Here is a 21,669-nt window from a genome sequence, read left to right as displayed (position 1 = left end):
CACCACACCTCCCACAGTGCCTCTCATTCCTGCATACTCTCGCCACATGTCCAAACTGCTGACACTTATAACACCTCAAAGGCAACGCTACATAAACTTTCACGCGGAACCTCTGGTAACCCAACTCCACCACCTCTGGGCACTCCGCCCTCGCAAACCTCACTGCCACAGTCGTAGACACCACATCCCCATGTGTATCTCTCCTCCCCAACCTCCACGCCTCCACCACCCTCACATCCGCCAGCTGCTCCTCCACCTCAGAAATATTCACAGACACCGGCACTCCATACAACACCCCCTTACACGACACACCACTTTGATCAAACACTCGCACCGCATGCCTACCCAGACAACGCACCGCCAGAATCTTAGCCTTACTACCAGCATCCGTCCCCTCCACCAACAACCGGCCCCCAGCCACCACTAGCACCCGAGTGACACCATCGGATTCTCCCCCAGAAACATCTTCACACGACTATCAGACTTCAACACCACCTTCCACACGCTGTCACACTGCATCTGCTCCACCCCAGACACACCGCTTCCTGAGGCCCCTAGCCCCTCCAAAACGCACTTTTCCTGGGTCTCTGACCCAGAGTTGCCCCGGTCCAGCCCCCCTCCATCATCCCTCTGTGTAGACCTGCTGCGATGCCGCCCCTCACTTCCCTCCTTCCCCCCTCCACAGATGTAGATTTCACAGTCAGCATCCTCCCCCTCTTCGCCCCCTTCTCCACCCCCCTTCTTTTCATCCTTCCCACTCCCCTTTGCCATCCTTACCACCTCCTCCAAGCACACTCACCCCCTGCACCCGCCTAGAGAGTCCGCTCCGCCTCCTCGAGCCCAGCACCCTCCACCCAGACACTGCTCCGCCCTGCCTGAGTCTGCCTCCTCATCTGATGGAACACTGCTCTCTCCCTCTCGCGTCTGCGCACAGCCAACTTGCGTGGGCGTTACCCGACGAAAGTGGGATCAAACTCAGATGTGCTAACTATATTACCCATCAAGCTTGTGGGCAATCACATGACTGCGGTATGAATAAAGAAACTAAACTGAGCTACATATGATGAATTCTCCATTTATAATGGGTGCGCTGCAATAAACGTGCCTAGATAACTAGGTAAAAAATAGCAGATTCATTCAAGTAAATAGTTTGTACCACTTAGTTGCCATAATTGTTGCATGCTGGTCAATGCAGTCCCAATAGTGTCATGTATATACTCGGTCTGTGGATACTGTATGTTCAGTGTGTAATGGACTCTTAATATTAATGTTTTATGCAATGATGAGCGTACCTCAGTAACTCCCTGGAGATGGTAAATGGGAAGCCCAGTTTAATGGTAAAACAGACATGTGTATTCACAGCAGTATACAGAATTGTATCAAAGGCCGGATACAATAGTGTCACCACTTAGATGCCATGATTAAAGTTTACTGGTCAAAGGGGTCCCAGTATTTTGTAGTTAGTGTTGGATGTAGAGACACTAGATGCTCAATGCTGTGATGAGCTCTCAGTTTTAATTGATAATTATGAGTCAAGGAGCAAGCCTAGATAACTGTCAAGGGAAGGAGAATGGGAAGCCCAGTGGGGTGATGTGACAAAGGCATGTATTGACAGCCAACTGCAGGTGTACTTGATAAGGCTGAAGGTGAACGTATCTCATGGCGAACCAAAGGGAGGGGTAAGTGAGCAATGTGGTTGGTTATGGTAGGATGACCAGTAGTAGTGCACAAGCAGTATTGTAGGGGGGCTGTTTTTTTATTTTACAAATGGATTAACTCTCAGGAATTATGTGATGTTTGTAACCTTAAGAAAAATGTTAATAAAAATGAAGTTTAAAAATAAAAATATACAATTTAACTGTCTGTTAGTTTAGACTAGTTATTGACCATACCCTCTAACTTGGCTAAGTTTGCGGAAAGATGCTAATCCCTGCATAATGCGTTGGTTCTTAGATCTCCAACCCTTTTCCATTGAACATAGGAAGGGAAAAGAGCAAGGGAATGTAGATTTTCTTCCTAGATTGGCGCTATCTGAAGAGGGGGGAGCTAATTCCATTTGGGATAGGGTATATGACGATTCATGGGATCATGTCACTTCTCCCCAGGGGGGAGCCCTTTCCTGTGAGGCTTGACAAGTGCGGCGACTACCCAATAGTCCCCCCTAACGGTTGTGGAAAGCGTAACCTCACAGGGAGAGATATAAATATACAGGGAGAGACTCCCCTCATGGGAATAAGGGCTCTCAATCCGTGAAGGAACTCCCTGACTCCTTTTCCCTTGGTCACATGTCCTTGTCAGAAATCCCTGAAAACACTACTGTCTGTTATGGTAAGGCTTCATTTGTCTTTGATCCATTAATCAATATGACCCAGACAAAGAAGAACAAGAGATGTCTGCAGTGTAATACAAGACTGCTTGGTTATAGTACTGAGAAGAGTTGGCCCCAAGGAAGCATAAAGATCACTTCAACAACTGATTATAATACTGAGAATAGTTGGCCCCAAGGAGGCATGAAGATCATCTCAACCACTGATCATAGTACTGATAAGAATTGGCTTCCAGGAGGCCTAGAAATCATCTCAACAACAACAAAGAAGGATTTGGCTTCTGTGCTGGGTAGGAACCAGCCCCAGGAAATAAAGAGTGAGAAAGGACCGGAAGAAGAGAGAGCAGCTGGCGTGAAGCCAGCCCAGCCTGGGAAATTCGAACCTGGGAACACAAAGCTGTAAGGATGCTAATCATCAGTGGCAGCAACGCAGAGGAATGATCAGTGAGCACAATGTTGGAAGCCAAACTCCTGACCAACCGAAAGAAACCAGTGGTGGCCTGACCTCGAGGATGTGGACCGTGTGATCCTGCAACTGCATCAGAGTCCCTTGGTCAAAGTCTCTGGGGAGTGGCAAGGACAAAGCTGGGAGCAAAGTGAATAAAGCAGGAGACACAGAAGTTATTTGAATGAGCCCAACTCCCCAGGAAGAATCGGCAACACAGTCCTGTCACAATCCAGGTAACAGGAACAGTGGGAGACCCAGTAGGGGTTTGGGCAAATCCAGAGAAGCTTGGGAGAGATCTCCCTCTTCACAGTAATGACATCCAGAACATCCAAAGTCCAGAGAAGCAGCTAACACATTCCCAATCAGTACTGAAAATGTATTCCATAAAACAATATTATTCAATGTTACTACATTCTCACAGTAATAACTCAATATTATAATTATCTTCTGAGAGAGCAGCAAAGAAAGAGTAAGATCTCCGTAATGTAGGGGCTTGATGTTTGGATGAGCAGGGCTATGGTGGCCTAAGAAGGACATTTTTCATTTGGAACAACATAGCCCAGTTAATGCAGTTACCATTGTTCTTTTTCATATATCTAGAAGTTTTAAATGTGTTTGCTGTTGTGAGAGCAAGTAAAGGAAGTTGAAGCATAATGCTCACCTCTGGTCTTGCCATAGAATCCAGGGTTAAAACCAGGAATGGAATTGTGACCATACCTGCCTAGTCTCCGGGTTTACCCCGGAGACTCAGGGTTTTACGTTCTTCTCCATTACTGAGCCTGCGTAGGTGGGGTCTCTACTCGGAGATCATTAGCTCTGTGCATACCATTTTCTCGGCAAACAAAGTGTACATTTTATTTCCTGCAGATTAATTCCCTCGATTCTGTCCCCTCCATCAATTTTGATTTTGCCAGTGGGGTAAATGTGAAGGTAACGTTTTTTTTATGTGAAAGTATTCTGAATTTCACCCATTTACGGTAGTGGAATTTAAATTTTACATAGTCTGATGGAAAAGGCTATTTATACATATTTCATTATGGTTTTCATTGAACTTTTGTGTATATATTTGTTTTGCTTTTGCGTGAAGCTAGTGCACGGTCCACATTTCACAGAAGAGGCACATAGATATAATATGATATGGCATTTATAACGCACCTATACACAAGTGTTTCAAGGCCACCCCAGTCAATGGGGGCACATCCCTTCCCATGCAAACTGGATGGGCCCACTGCGAATCGGAGCCTGGCCCACCCATTGGTGGAACAAAGCTGTGGTGAGTATGTGGTCATTTTTCCCTGATTGTGGTCATGTGCGTGCTGGTAACATATTTTGGGTGCACCACTGTCATGGAAGTGGTTTAAAGTTCAATTGATATACAGTGTGGACTTTGGAAAAGAAGCAGCATGTAAGAAATTGCGCCATTTTAAAAATATTATGTTGAAAATGTCCTTTGATCAGAGGCCAACTGCCAGCTCTGCCCCTCTACACTCTGCCTCCCCAGAACTCCGCACCCTCCTCCAAACTCTGCCCCATCCCTTGTGGGATCCCCCTCCAAATGTTTTCCATTTCCACCAATGAGGATCACAACAGAAAAGCAGTGCACATGAAAACCCTTGGATTTAAAAGGGAATGTTTTGGAGGCATGAATACATAAACTTGTTTTGTTCAATAATTGTTATAGGAAAATAGTTTACAACGTATTTTTCTTTTATGCAATGATGAGTATTTGGTGTGTTTTGTAGAAAAAGAATGCAATCAGCACCTTTGGCAACATTTGTAGGGGTATTCTTGGGGTATTCTGGGGTAATCTAGGGGTATTCTTGCTCATAGGCAGAGCAATGAGAGTGAAATTACACCTACATTAGCCAACAAGAACGCTCAGATCAAGCAACGACATCCGCCTGGAACCAAAACCCTACAACTGAAGAAAACTCTGAGGATCCTCTTTCTCTCACAGACACCGAAAACCTGGAATGACTTACCAAAGGATATACGGAACACAAGAAACCACCTAATATTAAGGAAACTGCTCAAATCCTGGCTCTTCACTGCGTAACTAGAAGACCACCCACAAGAACACACCCAACGCTAAAACAATGATGAATGAAGATACCGATCCCGGTCCCCAACAAGCAATCAAATACAAACAGAAACTATGGAACACACTCCACGACATACCATACAACAGAATGAGAAATACCCACAAGCGGAGGACACTGAAGACTGAACACATAGACAGAACGAGACATAAGCACCTAGACGACTCACCCATAGCATCCTGGCCCTGTACCACACCGGAGCTCCAGCAGACCAACTCACATAGATAGTATCTAGACAGATTTGTGAACATTGGCATGTGCCACATCTGGATGGAGTTTTGAATGTTGGCAGGCGGCACGCTTGGATGGAACTGTGAAGGTTAGTCTGCGTTGCATCTAGACAGATTTGTGATTATTGGCGTGTGCCACATTTGGACAGAATTGTGGATATTGGCCTGCCTCGCATCTGGATGGGATTGTGAAGGTTGGTGAGTGCCTCACTTGGATAGAATTGTAGATGTTGGCCTGCCTCACATCTAGATGGAATTGCGGGTGCAGGCAAGTGCCACACCTGGTTAGAGTTGTGAAGGCTAACAAGCGCCACACTTAGAACTGTGAATATTGCGTTGCATCTCGATTGGATTATGGGTGTTTGCAATTGTGAGGGTTAGCAGGCGACACACTTGGAGTTGTGAATATTGGCATGGACCACTTTGGATGGAGTGGGGAATGTTATCAAGTGCGACATTGGGATAGAATTTTGGATGCGGGAGTGCATCGCATTTAGGGGGATTTATGAATATTAGCAAGTGCATTAAAGGCATTGTGATGCCTGGGCCTCTCTCGCACTCGGCAGGACCCTCAGGTCTGCCTGTGGCCTCGGTCTCTGTCCGTCGTATGTTGGGGCACACCTGTTGTGGGGCCTGGACCTTTCACCCACTGTGCACTGTGCGTGTCTGCGGGTACCCCCCATTCTTGCATGCTGTATCGTGAGACGTGGTTTGTTGTGAAGCCCAGACCTCTTTGCAACTTTGGGGGGCACTCGGATATGGGTGTGGTGTACACATCTGTCCTTTGCATGCTGACACAGGGCGTGCTGTGGGACCGGGGCCTCTCCCCACCATGTAGGATTCTCAAAATCTAGGCATTTAGCTATACCGCGAATATTAGCTTGAAACATATAACCGACTAACCAAGAAGCTCACACAACCATCTCTCGCACAGCAAGCCACACGCACTTCAGCACACCACAACTACACATAAGCCGCACCAACAGCACACGAGGACGGACCTCGATCCGATACTCGCACCAAAGCTCAGCGCGCAGTGTATACAGAGATGAAGCTGCCAACAGAACACCACTACTCTCACTATCCTACTCCCTCTTCACCTTACTAACCCATCCTGTCTTCTCGTTTACAGATCCACCAGAGCGCCTGGGGACCAACTCTGTTGGTGACGGTGCGCGGTACAAATACCTTTAACATATGCTAGCTGCTGTTTAACTGGTCATGGGGAATGGGTGCAAATGTTGGGATCCTTAGAAATGCAATGAGGCAAGGAGGAGTCTAATTGTGTACATTATTTTATTTATTCGTATTTTTAAAGCACACATCAGTCCAGGGGCATCGTGGCGCTGGACAGAAACACTGCTGGATACAAAGGAAGGCGTTATAGTTACATTGAGAATTGTATTTCACAGTACATTTCTTAGATCTAGATAGAGATTACAGTACAGCTTGGAGTTTCGATGGAAGGGAGTAGCTTTGGAGATAAGGAGTGAAGAGTGAGGTTATATGAATAGAGTGGTTTTGAGGGATTTGCGAAAGGAGAACAAGGAGGGTTCTGCTCTGAGTGTCTTGGGGAGTGTGTTCCATATGGTATATAGTATAGTATATATACCACAAATATGGTATATAGCACCCAGCCTGCGTTTGAAGTTCTTTTTTTACCATGTCGGAGGGGCAGGTGGGTGGAGTCTCGAATAGCTGTGGGCGTGGCATTCCGTGACATAAATCTCAGGGTTTTTGATTTTGAACATCTGTAGGCAGGTATGCTTGTGACCCAAGGATTGCATGGATTGCAGCACGTATGCTCTATACTTGATGATGGTGCAGTTCTTGGTATTGTTTGTGCGTCTGTGTTAAAATGCCATTAAACTGTTCAATATGACAATAATTATTAAAAAAATGAAAACATACAGCTCTCAAGGTGCACACTATTGTAAAATACTATTAGAGCTCAGACACATCAGGTATATCTGTCATCTGATTCATCACTTTCCAAATGCCCTGCACCCGCCGTTCCGAGTTAAGATTTTTTTTCGAGCATTTTAAACAACCGTGATAGCAGCCGGCCTTAAGAGCAGTGTTTCCTTTCTTTCTATGAAACGCCATTTTTAAGAAAGGTCGAAATGAGCGTGTGTTTACCAATTCCCCGGATGTGACTTGTAACCCGGAACAGCTCCTCCCAATTCTCGCGACATAATACGGCGCGTGCGCGAGAGCTGTCCTTTTTTGAGGAGCCCCTGACAAAATGGTGGGTACTCTCCCGCTTTCTCCGAAATTTCTATCAACCGCCATCCTACGTGTGATTTTGACACATCGCACAGGAGTTCAGCTGGGTTGTTACATACGACCCTACGCAGAGATATACTCTTTATATCGTGTGTTTCCAATAGCCGAGGGATGCTGTTTGGGATTTAAAACTACCGTTCTGAAATGTCTTGCTTTTCCGACTTATGGGGTTCTCTAGTTGGTGACAGTGCTGTGGGTGTTAGTGATTGTGCCGGTACTTTACGTAGCGAGTGTAGAAGTATTTGGAAAGGTGTAGTAGGTGGAGGCACAGAAGACATCAATTTCGCTGTAGTGTACTGACATTTGAAAGAGATACATATTTCTCACTCATTCCCAGTGGCATGAGGGGTTAAGGAGGGAAAGTGTCTATAGCGGGGACTTGCTGCGTTGCTAAAACCCTGGCGTGCACGGGCTATACCCATGCAGAAGTGAAATCGTCCAGCCGAAACTTGTAAAGTAATGTAACTGTTAGGTCGTTAGAGAACCCTGATAGTTGACCGTGCGAAGCGTTGTGGCGGCGGTCATTGCGGCACTAACGCTAGCTACATTGTTTGGAGTTGGAATGGCTCTGGCGTTTGAAGGGCCCTACTGGGGTGGTACTCCTACCAGAGCTGATTAAACTGAATGCTTATGGTGGTGATAAAGGTATATATTATTTCTACCGCTGTTTTGACAATGCGTTAGATACGTATTTGTCAACCCTAATCATCGGTAACGGCCGGCAAGTTTTCAGTTGTGTATGTGACATTTTGAGTGATGCCACCAGCTTAATAAAATGTGACAGAGCAGTTGGCTGTTGTGGCAGTAGACGCGAGAAAGGAAGGCCAGGTTGGATAAGGGCATAGTCGAGAAGGAAAGGATGCCGATTTACATGATGTATTCATCATGAGCATTGGATAAAACCTTCTGTGTGATGCCTGGTGGGGGTAACGTTTTTCCTGGCACGCCATATAGTGCATACAAACGTGACACAGTAGATGTTACATTTGGCAGGCCTGCGGTACACTGTCAAAGCTTCTACTCGGCTCCCCAATATTGCTTTTACTTGCAAACATGAGGTCCCATCAGTACCATCTATCCAAGCGGCGATAACTGGACCAGGAGAGAGATACAAGGACTGAGATGTTCGTGATCTGAAATGTTAGCCTAGCCTGGGACACGTTGTATGTAAAAAAAATATCCACATGAACATTTAGCGTTGTGACAATGTAGCCTCCGATAAGTAATGTTTTTTAAATGGAGTCCTTCAATGCTGTTGAAAATGTTGCCAGTAAGAAAAATACACAAACTTATTCTATAAGCCTAATAATGACCCAAATCTTCAATAAAACCTCCACAATCGCTCTCTGTTCTGTTCCTAAATCTCAACTCAAATTACCAAGAGCTATTACAGAACCCTAACCCTTAAGTGCGATAAAGCATTTAATTTGCACTCACTCAATACAAAATCATTGGAAACGCAACAGGGTCTCCCCATCATGCCACAAATGACACAACTCTGGCTCTAAATCGAACCATACCCTAATAGCAACTCTACATTTACCCTAAAGTTTACTTTATTTTAACCACTCGATTTATCCCAACCCTTATCATACGCCAACTTATCTTTAACACCAAGCCATTACCCCATTAACAATATCCATATCACTCCAACCCTAACACTTTCTCAAATACTCCCAACAGCAACCACCCTTATCCTAACCAAAATCTTTTCTCCAATCCTAACTCACCATGCAGTCACAAAACCCTCCTTAACCATAACAATTACCCTAGCAGCACTACATTTTTGGCTACTTTTCAGCTGTATGTTTTGACTAGTTTATGATTGTCCGCCTTTTTCATTGCATGGGTATTTTCACCGACTTTAACTGACATTTTTGCTAGCAACTTTTTTTTTACTGGTTACTGTGAGTAGGTCACTAATGTTTTAATGGTTCAAGTGTTGAGTAGACGAATGCTTTGCATTCTGCTGTTTTTGTTTCAGGCGGAAGTTGAACAGAAAAAGAAGCGAACCTTCAGGAAGTTCACCTACCGAGGCGTGGACCTTGACCAGCTTTTGGACATGTCCCAGTAAGTCGCATTTCCTATGAAACATCTGGGTTTGTGGATCTTTTCAAACTGTGCTGCAGCTATATTCGAGGATCTTGTTTTGAAGACCGGAGTAGTGCAGCTCATGGCTGTTTGGTTAGCATTCATCTACAAAATACTTCACATGTCCTTTCTCTTCTATAACATGCTTTTTGGTTCTAGGGTATTTATTTGTTAGTTAAAAATCCATTGCCACCAAGGCATGTATTGCAGGACAGAAACCATGTCCACACCACAAGCAGAACTCTCAATTTTCACAAAGTGCTCCAACGCCATCTGACGTTTCTAAACTGTCAACCCTTAACCTCCAACATTTAAAATTGTAACAGTCCCAGTTGAGATGAATAAGGACCTCTGCCCTCAGGCAAACCTATACATCTACTCTAAATCCACTCTTGGCTGCTTTCTTATTCACGCAGGTCAATAATCGTAATTCTCATTTTTGTCCATAGTGAGCAGATCATGCAGCTGTATTGTGCTCGCCAGCGTAGGCGATTGAACAGAGGATTGCGCCGCAAGCAACACTCCCTCTTGAAACGTCTGCGCAAAGCCAAGAAGGAGGCTCCTCCCATGGAGAAACCAGAGGTGGTGAAAACCCATCTGCGTGACATGATCATTCTTCCTGAGATGGTGGGCAGTATGGTGGGAGTGTACAATGGCAAGACCTTCAACCAGGTGGAAATTAAGGTGAGGATGAGCGGGCCTCCGTCTACTGAGAACAAGTTAGTTCACACTTATCTAGATCGAAATGCAGCAAACCACTCTTAACAGGACAGCTCCCGGGCACATTTGATATCTACATTGGGTGGCTGAATAACCAGGCTTAACTTCAGGTAGACGTGGAGTTTTACAAAGTTTGTATTGGGTGCCCTCACTGGGCATGGTTCGAAAATATGGCATGCGGTTAGCTGTGGAATTGGTGCAGTATACTTTGCTTGGTTACTTTGAGTTTTTTGATGAGGTTAATACTACACTTTTGGGCGGCTTTATAAGCTTGGTGTCTCAGATTGGTAAAATGTTAGCCTTTTCATTGGTAGACAGTTATATATATATATATATATATATATATATATTTATATGCATTTATATTGCGCTAATACAGCAAAGGTGTAAGCCAAATTTAAGGCCTATATGCAATTATAGACAAATCGCAGCAGGTGGGTATACTGCTCAGTACAATACATATACAGGTGCAAAAACATTCACAATGCGCATATGTTGGATATTTTCAATGTGAGTTCGCAAAATAATAGTTCCAACTCAGCCTGACACGTGTTTTGAGCCAGTGTTCTTCTGAGGCTTATGCGCGCCTAGATTCCTTCAAGTTTCACTTAATGTTGTGGGCAACGGTGCATTACTCCGCAAGGCAAGATTCCAGTATACCGCAAGCTCAGCCAGGTTGTATCTGGCTGTTGAATAACAGCAAGGGGGGCGGTCTTTCCTCTCCGCCCTGTCTTCGTGGACTTTGTTTTTCATCTTTAGAACCAAGCTTGCTCTCCCATGTACGGATTTGCCTTTTTAAAAACTTAAAAAAAAAGCTTTTTGTTGAGCATAGATTAACTATTTGTAGTGGTTTCTCTATTGCCAATTGCCCTAGAGTGTGGGATAATAGGATAATTTTATGGAGTTTGACATCTGGAAAGGCGTTGGCACATATTCACTGGTGGCGCCATTATTTTTATTTATTTTATTACATTTGTTTTTCTCCCAAACCCTTGGGTATCACGGCGAGGTTAGACAGCTTAAAGGCACATACTTTGTTATAGCTGGTGAGGCGCAATTTACTTAGGCACAGGTACATAATATGGAAATAATGGCACGGTCTAGTATAGAACGGCGTTAAAATATATACATATGATTAGGCAATAATACATATTTACACAGGATGAGATGGCTTAATTATTAGTGTTGGTTGAATAGCCATGTTTTCAACAGTTTTTAAAACCTGATTTTTGGTGGTGAGTGGCAGAGAATTCCAATGTTTTGGTGCTATGTTTGAAACAGATGAACTCTGGCTTTGATAAGTAGCCAATGGTGCTCTCTTGAGAACATATATCCAAAATCAGGTTTTCTTATTCCGAGTGTTGCATCAACTGCAGTTTGAGGTTAGTTGTGGTAGTGCCTAGAAGTAGTACATTACAATTGTCGAATCTTGATAGGATCATGTAATACAATTAGTGGGTGTCAAGAATTGGCGGCTGAGGGAGATGCGTTTTGAGGTATAAGATGTGGAGGATGAGAGGGTGCTGGTGTTTGGTTAGGGAGAGGTTGAAGTCCTAGGGTTTTAACGTGTTTGAGTACTGGGATGATGTGAGTAAAGAGCGTTTATTTTGGGTTGAGAGCCCACAATGAGTATCTGTCTTGTCATCGTTAAGGCGAAGACTGTTTAAGGCTATCCAATTTTGGATTATGGAGTAGACTTTGTTTATGGTCAGTGTCTCTTGGATGTAGTTCCCTGATGGAGGATAAGGATTTGGGTGTCATCTGCAAGTTGGTGTAGATGCCCATGTTATCCAACGTTGCGAACAGACGCTTGGTGTAGGCGTTGTAGAAAGTGGGTGCGGTACACCTCTTGGGACTGGTATGGGATCAGCAGCTTCTTTGCCTATGGACACTCGAAGTACGCTCTGGCAGAAAGGATTTGATCCATGTGGTAGTGTTCTTGGAAAGTCCTTGGCTAGGGTTGCGCAGTTTGTTGTGGTCCACCGAATCGAATGCTGCCGATGGGTCTAATGGGAGCAGGATGCACAGTTGCCCTGTGTCTGAGTCCATTTGGATTTTGAGGTCCAGGAGGGCTGTTTCCGTACTGTGATTGGGACGGAAACCTGATTGTCTGGTACCAAGGAGTTGGTTCTGTTCCAGGTGTGCTTGGACTTGGTTGTATGCTATTTTGTCGATGATTTTCAGCAGGAATGGGTCCGTGGTTATGGGTCTAATTGGTGGGAACAGAGGGGTCAAGGCGGTTTTATTTTTTTGTAATTTTATAGCAGCGGGGTGACCCAGGTTTCCTGATGCAAGCTGGCACCACGTTTTTATCAAAGGAGGCATTTATGAATTTGGTTATGATGGGTGTCGGTGTATGTGCACAGGATTTCACAACTTTAGCAGGGACGGGGTCTCCCTTGCAGTTGGAGGCTTTGAGTTTGGATATGTTGAGCACAATTTCTTATGAGACTGGAGTGAACTGGAAGATGGGTTAAGCATTATCATTCGTGGCGAGCGGGTGGTTGTTCAAGGCTAGTTTGTCCTCAAGAAGTTTTTTAGCTATGATTTTGTTTTGAAGGTTAATCTTGGCAACAAGAGCATCTTGGATGGTGTTACACCACTCTTAGCTGGGGTTAATATAGTTAGCGGTTGGTGTAGGATTTTCCAATTCCTTTAGAATTGAGTTTCTTTTGAATCGGATGCAGCAATACTGGTCCAGGCATTGGCTTTGTGGGTTATAATGGCTTTTTTGTACGTTCTGTTATCTGCTTCTGATGAAGGATGTTTCCTGTAGGTATGTTCGTAGGCACGTTTAGTTCTGAGTGTGACGAGTTCCTCGTTGAACCAGAAACAGTTTTTCTGACTTTGTTTTAGTCGTGAGTGGGGCTACTGCAATGATGGTGGTAGTGAGACAGTTGTGGTAAGCATCTGCTATGGAATTGGGACTTATCATTAGTGGGTAGTGAGCTAAGCGCCTTTTGAGGTTCTAGAATTTCTGGTGTGAGTTTGTGCAGGTTTCTGATTTCATAGGAGTTTTGAGGGCAGTTGAGAGGTTCAAGTTTATTAATGGTAGACAAGATGCTATGATGGTCTGACCAATCGAGTGGGGTAATGGAATCCATGGAGACATCCATATTGAGTGAGGGGAACCAATCGAGGATTCGCCCTTTGATGTGGGTGAGGGAATTTGCTAATTGAGTGAAGCTCATGTCCTTCAGAGCGGAGTGAAGAGCTTCTGCTTTGTGGTTATCGTTGAATCCTACATTCAAGTCTCCCAGAAGAATGCAATTAGTATTAGGTTTGATGTAGGTAGTTAATAGCAATGGGATGATGCCTTTTGGTGATTAGTTGCGCTATACAAATGTAGTGATTAATGCTAGTCGATAGCTACTAAGGATGCACAGTTTCTGTACACTTGCCTTGGCTGTTATATGCTTTAATGCTTCTCCAAATCACGAACACAGTCAATGGTTAGAATGTCCATAAGGGATCCAGAGTCATGGGTGGGTGGCTGTAGTAGTAGGTTAATCTGGTATCTTGTGTGTAGTTGCGTTCTTGAAGGTTATGTGGGTGGTTCACTCTAGGTGTGCGTCAGCATCTAGAGATGTTGGGTGTAAACATAGTATTCTGTTTGTTTGTGTAGTGTGGCTATTCCAAGGTCTGGTGTACTGGCGTCCGTTATGTTTGAGAAGCAGGAAGGGGGACAATGGGCTAGTGAGTCGGTGCTTTTATGCATGTCATTTAAGTTACTGCACTGAAGCAGCCTAACTGCATCTAGCATTGAAAAAGCTAAAAATTGCGTTTGTTTGGAGGTTTTCACCATCATGTGCTTGTGCGCTCTGTCATGCATTGTATTGCCAGAAAAGTACTTGCTCGATATGCCTTGTTCTCTTGCACATGTGCTCACCTTCGTTGTAAATAGTGCATACAAATGGCTTCTGGGTGAATGCAGGCATCCCTGCTACTGCAACCCTTACCCCCCCAAACCCCCCTCCCCCACCCTTTCTAGAATGGCATATATTGCCCACTGGGAGAAAGGGGATGCTTTGTTGCTTTCCTGCACGGCACCCCTGAATTTGTGCTTCAGTCCTGTAAAGACTGGTAAGAATTGAAAAAAAAATGACTTTCGGTTGGCTGGACCAGCCAGTTCATAGTCTACTTCTGTCGCCTCGAACTTGTGTATAGGTGCATTATAAATGCCATATCGTACAAGAGCCGCATATGCAGCATGGTGGGTTGATTGTGGTCACAGATGGCCTGTTCAGTTACAGCTGCCGTTTGAGGCTTCACAACTGGCTTTGAGCACCAGTCCCTGACCTGCTTTTGTTTTGGCAGCTTTGAAGTGGGGATTGGTGGCCTCCCTTTTTCTATGGTGGGTCATCTCCTCTCACAGAATCCGGATTATGCCAATTGTAGCAATCTCAAATTTGCATTTTAGGACCTGAGTTTCCTAAACGTATTCGTGACAAGTGGCCTGGCTTGATTCATGCCCATTTGTCCCATTCTGTACCGTCCTTGTTCCCTTTTGCAGAGGCCCCTAAGTCCCAGACCACCTAGTCAGGGGAGGGGTGTGTGGTTGTCATTCTCTAGCCTACGTGTAATGGAGTGTACCATGCTGCTTGAGAGCAAACAACTTTCCGTCCCTTTACCTGATGGTTTTTTGGATGCTAGTGCCGAAAGACATGCACTTAGTGAATGTTGTGCTCTATGAATATCCTAACACATGGTGAGTACGTTCCCACTCTAGCTGCTATTTTACTTATTAAAGCCTTTCAGTGGCATTGGGAATATGTTTCATAAAAGACACCAAGAGAACCACCCTAGGTATTGCGTACAAAGTACTTCAGATAAGATTAGTAGATGTGTTATTTGACTCCTTATTTTTGGGGGAGAGTTAAAATAGAAGTCCAATTTCCGTGTATGTATGTGTACCTATATTTTGCGATTATTGGCTTAAACAGTTTTTAAAGGTCTTTTGGCCTCATGTTTTATAAACAGCTATATTGGCCACTTTTACTCCCTAAAAATGGGCAAACATTAAAAAAAGCTGACAAGTAGAATCTTCTACCCCCACAGCTATATATAGATAGCTGTGGGGGTACAAGATTCTACTTGTCAGCTTTTTTTTATTGCGAGTATATTTACTCCCCGTTTTATATTTTGTAGTGTTTGCCCATTTTTAGGGAGTAACAGTGGCCAATATAGCTGTGCGTAAACCATGAGGCCGAAAGACCTACTGCTTATATTCCAATAATCGCAAAATATAGGTATTTGGACTTTGCATCAAAACTATTCATCTAAGTTATTTCCATCGATATTTATCAAAACTTTCCGCCGAAATGCATTTTCATTGAATAAAATTTGATGGCCAGTCGGTGGATTTTTTTTTTTGTTTAATTTAAAAATTGGGGTTCGTGTAAGGGGTAGGACAAGGGTTAGGCTTGGGGTTAAGGTTGGTGAAAGGGGTAGGCATTTTGGCGCTAGCATCCAAAAAACCATCAGGTAAAAAGGGACAAAGTAGTTTGCTCTCAAGCAGCATGGTACACCATTACACGTAGGCTAGAGAATGACAACTACACATCCCCTCCCACGACCAGGATTTCTGGGACTTTAGGGGCTTCTGCAAAAGTGAACTTTTCTGGCATCAAGCTGGGTCACTTGTCATGAATACGTTTAGGAAACTCGGGTCCTAAAATGCAAATTTGAGATGCTACAATTGGCATTCTGTGAGAGGAGATAACCCATCATAGAAAAGGGTAGACCACCCATCCCCACTTCAAAGCTGCATGTCGGGGACTGGTGCTCAAAGCCGGGTGTGAAGCCTCAAACGGCAGCTCTAACTGAACAGGGCAGCTCTAACTGAGCAGGGCATCCGTGACAACAATCAACCTACCATGCTGCATATGAGTCTACTTCTGTACAAGAGCCGATCAACTGGCGTGTCCATCCAACCGAGTCACTTATTTCAATTCTTACCAGTCTTCACAGGACTGAAAGTGTTGGATTGGGGGGGGGCGGGTAACCCCCTCCCCAAAACAAAAACTGAGATAAATGAAGCTGGCCAGTGCCAAAATACTTAGATTTCAGCACTGCACAGCTCCATGTAACACTTTGATCTGAAAACTCATCGAACTGCTATTCGATGGAAAAGTTTCAATGGATATGTACCATTACAAGCTAAAGATAACATTTCGATGGATTTACATCCACATTTGTAAAGTGATGAATATATATATGTATATATCCTTTTCACTTAGCAAGCATGCATGATTTATCCTTTTCACTTAGCAAGCATGCATGCAGAAACAAAGTTATCTATTTTTAAGGGGGGGGGGGGCTTATTTGCTTCCTTGACTTGGGTCCCAAATGCACAGGCTTTTGTGATTGTTAACCTTGATTTAAAATAAATATTTTTGTTAGTATATTAAAGATGATCTTTGAAACTGTTAGCACTGTCGCTTTATGTGGTATGTAACATTGGGTTATAAATGTTGTTGAAAGGTCTTCAGACCGCATGGTTGAGTGTGCAGTACCTAGGGTGGTTCTCTTGGTGTATTTCCAAGGTGCCCTTGGATCAGGGACATATTCTCTGCAGTACTCAATTTTGTTTGTAAAAACTCTTTGATATAAGGATTTTGTTAAACCTGGTGCCCACCTTAAGTCATATTAGTGTTCCTAAATTGAACATCTCAACCATGTGGTGCTGATCTCATGATTGCTAAGTGGTGGAGCTGTGGTCGGGAGCCATTCTGTGGGGGTTGGGACGGGTGGGATGTGCAGAGGGAGCATCTCAAACCTAGTAGCCCTACAGCACATTCCAGTTTGTAGAGGAGATTGTCAGTGATTTCTTTCTGGTGACAGATGTAGGTCTGGTATATCGTTAGGATTTTGACTGTTCGTGGGGGCGGTGTATATTCTCCACCTCACATGTACTGATCTACCTCCTGATGAACCACTCTCCTCACCTTTACAATCCACATCAACTGCTATGCTGCAGTGAAACCACTCATCCTCCAGCCTAAACCTTATGCACCATCAGAAAACAAGACTTCAAAAATCCTGCAGCGCCTCCAACCATGCCCAGCTGAATGTGCTACAAGACCAACTGAGGGCAACTACCAAGGCCAACTACTATCCAAACACCATAGCCTAGACAAATAGAGGAACCCTCTACAAAGCAATCAAACGCCCTGCCTGGTCCACCCATGCCTCACTCCTTTGGACAAACACTTTAATCTTTCTTCCACAATATCAACATGAGTGCTGTCATTTGGGCGACTGGTGTCTGCTGGCCAAACTACACATCCCATCTTGCACAACACGGCTACCTCGACAACCTTCAAGGAAATTACTGTGGAAAACCTCAGCCACCCTAGCATCAGTCAATGCCACATTGTGTGCTGACAGTATTCTCCCTGCCTCTGCACTCAAGACTCAACAGCTCCCTAGCTAAAGGCTCCTTCCCCCTCAAGACGGGACAACTTCTGCTTCTCAAGAAACCCACACAGGACCCTGACCTCTGCATCGACTGCACAATTACCCATCTTCCCCTTCTAGGTAAGATACTTGAGCAAGCAGTAGACCTCCAACTCATGCCAAAAACCTCCTTCATTCCTTCCAATCTGGCTTCAGCCCCTGATGCAGCACAAACTGCTACAACAAAGTGATCCATGCCCTTCAAATCCTCTGGCCATCCTTGCGTCCTGGTTCCTCAATCACTCTGCAGCATTCAACACAGACTATACACTTGCTGACAACCTATATTGTTGCATGCATCCTCTACTTGTTAACTTGCTAATCACCACTGATTATTTATTTTGAACGGATTCCTCCACGTCTCCAAATCTACCCCTAATCTGTTGACTCCCGCAAGGATCCATCCTCACCCATGTGTTTTTCAGTCTTTACATGTAATCACTCTTGGCCCTCCTTGCTCCACGTATGCAGACCTACCTCTAGATATCCTCCATTGAAGAGCTCCACAGGCTCACGGTATGCCTCTCAATAATCCAGTTGTGGATGCTCGGTGCCTACCTGGGCTCAACTCCTTTCAAGGATGAATTGTTACTGCTGTCCAACACGAACACCCTGATATCCAGCCCTGGCTCTGCTATGAAACGTAAGCGCTGCACACTCCAGCCGACATGAAGTTTCTTTAGTTCGTGACTACAGCTACCTCTCCTTAGCTGTGTGCAATTTTAAGGCTACCCACTGCTTGGTACCAGCTTCTCTCCATGAAGAAAAATAGATCCCTGAGAACTTCATATCTGCTGTCCAAGCCCTGGTCATTTTGGTGGCATTGCCCCGTTGGAAGGCCTTCTGGTAACTACTCCGGCTCCCCCGGGTATCGTGCAAGCCTGTCTCCTCAAAGGACTCTGCAAATTATACCACCACCCGGACCATGGCGCACACTGCAAGCTCATTTCCTCTTAGCATTCTGCTGCTTCATTGTCCAGGCTGTCACCCTGTAGTCTCCGTCACTGCACTGAGGAAATGTAAGGACATGCCGGCGCAGGAAGCAACATTCTGGAACCTTGTCAAGATCAGAGTAGCCCTTCACCTCTACAGTTCAGGAAGTAACTCGAGACATAGCTCCGGAGAGTCTTCAAGGAATGCCCCCCTCCATTTCCCCCCAACCCCTTATCTGAGACTGGGTGTATTGCTCTCCATTTTCTTGCTTGGTTGCTTGTACATTCCCTTGGTGTCAAATTGCCCACCCCTCTGATGGCTCCAGTTTCCTTGTTTCTCTGCGTTCCTTTGTTGCCCCCTTCCCCACCCCCATTGTTGTAAATGACTGAGCCATGGACCCATTTCAGGAAACAAATACTCCTTGTTAATAACTGGGTGAGATCATGCAGCACTACTCAATTTGTGCTGGTGTGGTGGTAAAGATTTGAGGGGTCTGAGATTTATCCAATTGTCGGGGGGAGGGGGGGGGTTATGTTGGTAGTGCCAAAGCTCCCAGTTACCTTTGGGTTAGGTGTGCTACACAAGTCGGGCATCCCGCTGTTTTGCATGTAAAGATTGCCACTAATTGAAATTAATACCTGAACGTAGACCCTGAACCACATGTGTATAAAGGTCCATATGGTGCAATCGTGGTATTGGTTGTGTCGAGTGTTTACTTGTGCTTTGAATCTCCCATGATATGGCATTTATAATGCACCTATACACGTGTTTCAAGATGTGACAAGGCCTGGGAGGGGAAACGGGGAAGACATTGATCCTGCTAGGCCGGGTGACATTAAGATCGCTCAAGTGCAGGGGGGGATAGTGCAATACATAGGATAACAGATAAATGAAGACAAAGTGTGACCAGTGCAAGGGTAAGTGCAGCCATCAGTTGCCAAGTGCTAGTCTGGGTTGTAGGGATACAGAACAGTTCCTGGGTGCATGGGTTGCCTAGGAGGCAGTGCTGGTGTGCAAATGGCGGGAAGGTGACCTGGGCCCGAGATCAGAGGGTACCCAGGTAACCAGTGCAGTTTCAGATCCAGTCAAGAGACCAGCAGAGGAGAGGAAGTGGAAGCAAAGGGCTGTGGTGCTTCTGTAACCAGAGGTGGTTCTCATGTTTCAGAGAGGCCGGGAGGCTGTTCAGAGGGAGGCCCCAGCAGAAGAAAGATCTACCACCAACTCGCTGTTTGGAGAAGTGACTGACCCTGAGGGAGTTTGAGGTGGATATATGATAGGCATTTAGAACATGCCTATACACAAGCGTTTCAAGGTGTGAAAATGATGAGCAAAGAGCTCGAGAGAAGATATTTAGGAAGAGCGAGTTGAACGGCTCGAGGTCCCAGACCCCAGTAGGCCTTGTGGGCAATGCAAGGGTTTTGAACTTGATCCTCGCCGCCACTGGGAGCCAGTGCAGAGATTTTAGTCCCGGAGAGATGCGATTCCTGGGCTTGAGGCCAAGGACCAGTCATGCAGTCCTGTTTTGGATGAGTTGCAGAGGGTTTAGAGCAGGTAGATTGAGAGGCGGCTGTAGTAGTCCAGCCTAGAGAGAACCAGAGCTCTGGAAACCGTGAGCATCTGGGGGAAGGAGAGGGAAAGGAAGAATACGTCCGGAGGAGGTGCAGCTGGTAGTGCGACTAGACGTCGGATGTGCGGAGAGAAGTGTGGAGTTGAAGAAATGGAGCTAGAGGAGCCATGGCGAGTGGTCTTGTCTGACCAGTAACGAGCTTCAGCTCGGCACAAATAAAGTGCCTGCTCAAGGGGCCATGATCCTGCATACTGGTAAAACGTGGTGAGCCACTTAATTGAGTTGCCAGATGGGCCCTGGCAGAACAGTCGGATGTGCCATGCGCTGCAGCAGTCTCCACAGTTCTTGCTGGGAACAATTAGAATGTGTTTTTATGTTGACTTCTGCTTTGAGATTTCAGCAGGCAATTCAGTGTCAAAGCAGATGCCTATCACAGAATTCTAAAAATTGGTCCGTTTCTGGCAATCGAGTTGTTTTGTGTGAAACAAAATACTTTTGGTGTGCCTTGTGTGAAATAAAATACTTTTGTTTTTAGGGTCTCTTAATGCTGCACTGTGGTGGAGGGGGTTGTCGTTCATGATATGAACAAGCTAGAAGTACTGTTTGGGAATGCAACATAGGTGCTTTTTACAGTGAATTGTAGCTTTTGCCATTGTTAGTGGGCTGAAGGTTGCGTTTGTCACAAAATGCCACTCACTTGTTTTTTCTTTCTCTTACAGCCTGAGATGATTGGCCATTACCTTGGTGAATTTTCCATCACCTACAAGCCTGTGAAGCATGGTCGGCCGGGTATTGGTGCCACTCACTCTTCCCGATTCATTCCCCTAAAGTAAATTGTGCTTCGTGTGAAGAGTGTGTAAATAAAGTGTAACGACTTGAGTCTCGTGTTTGTTTTAATTTAAAGTTGAGTGCAATATCGTTCCTGGTCTCTGGCGGGCAGTTTTTGCAAATGGACATTCCATGTGTAGTCATGGAATAGGACTATTGCGTCCACTTACCTCAGCTAATCACTGCAGATGTTATCTGCATGATCAGTTTCCCTGGAGATTGGTCTGCTGATTTCAAACTTGGGGTATTTTATTGTGTACAGCATTGTGGAGACGTTAGTCTTTAACATTGTAAACTGTTGGAATGCTTGAGGGTATTGTTTTTGGTCCCTCTTCATGTGTTGCGTCCTTTAAAGGGAGTCCTGTATATTGGCTTCCTGTTTTTGCAATTGGCTTACGCTGAAGACTGCCTCATGTAGTACTGCACAAAATGTTTAACTAGTTAGTTGCAGTTTTTTGCTGTTCCTTCCCAAATAATGTAGGCATTGTGTAAAGCTACTTATTTTGTGGATATTTATTTTCTCTGTACCAGGCTTTAATTTGCATTTGGAAACTTGGATTTATGGCATTTTCATTGGGGTGTGGGGGAATGGCTACTTAAGAACATTTCTCCAGCATCAGGATTTATTTTAGCGTTTGTTTTTTAAAGTTGATTGCCTAGGAATTTTAACTAAATAAATTCAC

General features: G+C 44.9%; 1 protein-coding gene across 1 annotated transcript; it reads left to right on the top strand.

The window, feature by feature from the left end:
- The first annotated feature begins 7,215 nt into the window (after window positions 1-7,215).
- On the top strand, window positions 7,216-21,037 carry RPS15 (ribosomal protein S15). Its single transcript, XM_069646746.1, has 4 exons — window positions 7,216-7,351; window positions 9,374-9,459; window positions 9,930-10,164; window positions 20,878-21,037. The coding sequence occupies exons 1-4, from the start codon at window positions 7,349-7,351 to the stop codon at window positions 20,989-20,991; spliced, it is 438 nt and encodes a 145-aa protein (XP_069502847.1). The 5' UTR covers window positions 7,216-7,348; the 3' UTR covers window positions 20,992-21,037.
- Window positions 21,038-21,669: the final 632 nt, after the last annotated feature.

The sequence above is a fragment of the Ambystoma mexicanum genome, chromosome 1p (assembly GCF_040938575.1).
Source record: "Ambystoma mexicanum isolate Mex_15411 chromosome 1p, UKY_AmexF1_1, whole genome shotgun sequence".
In the NCBI taxonomy this organism is placed as follows: Eukaryota; Metazoa; Chordata; class Amphibia; order Caudata; family Ambystomatidae; genus Ambystoma; species Ambystoma mexicanum.
This window is presented reverse-complemented; position numbering and strand designations above follow the sequence as displayed.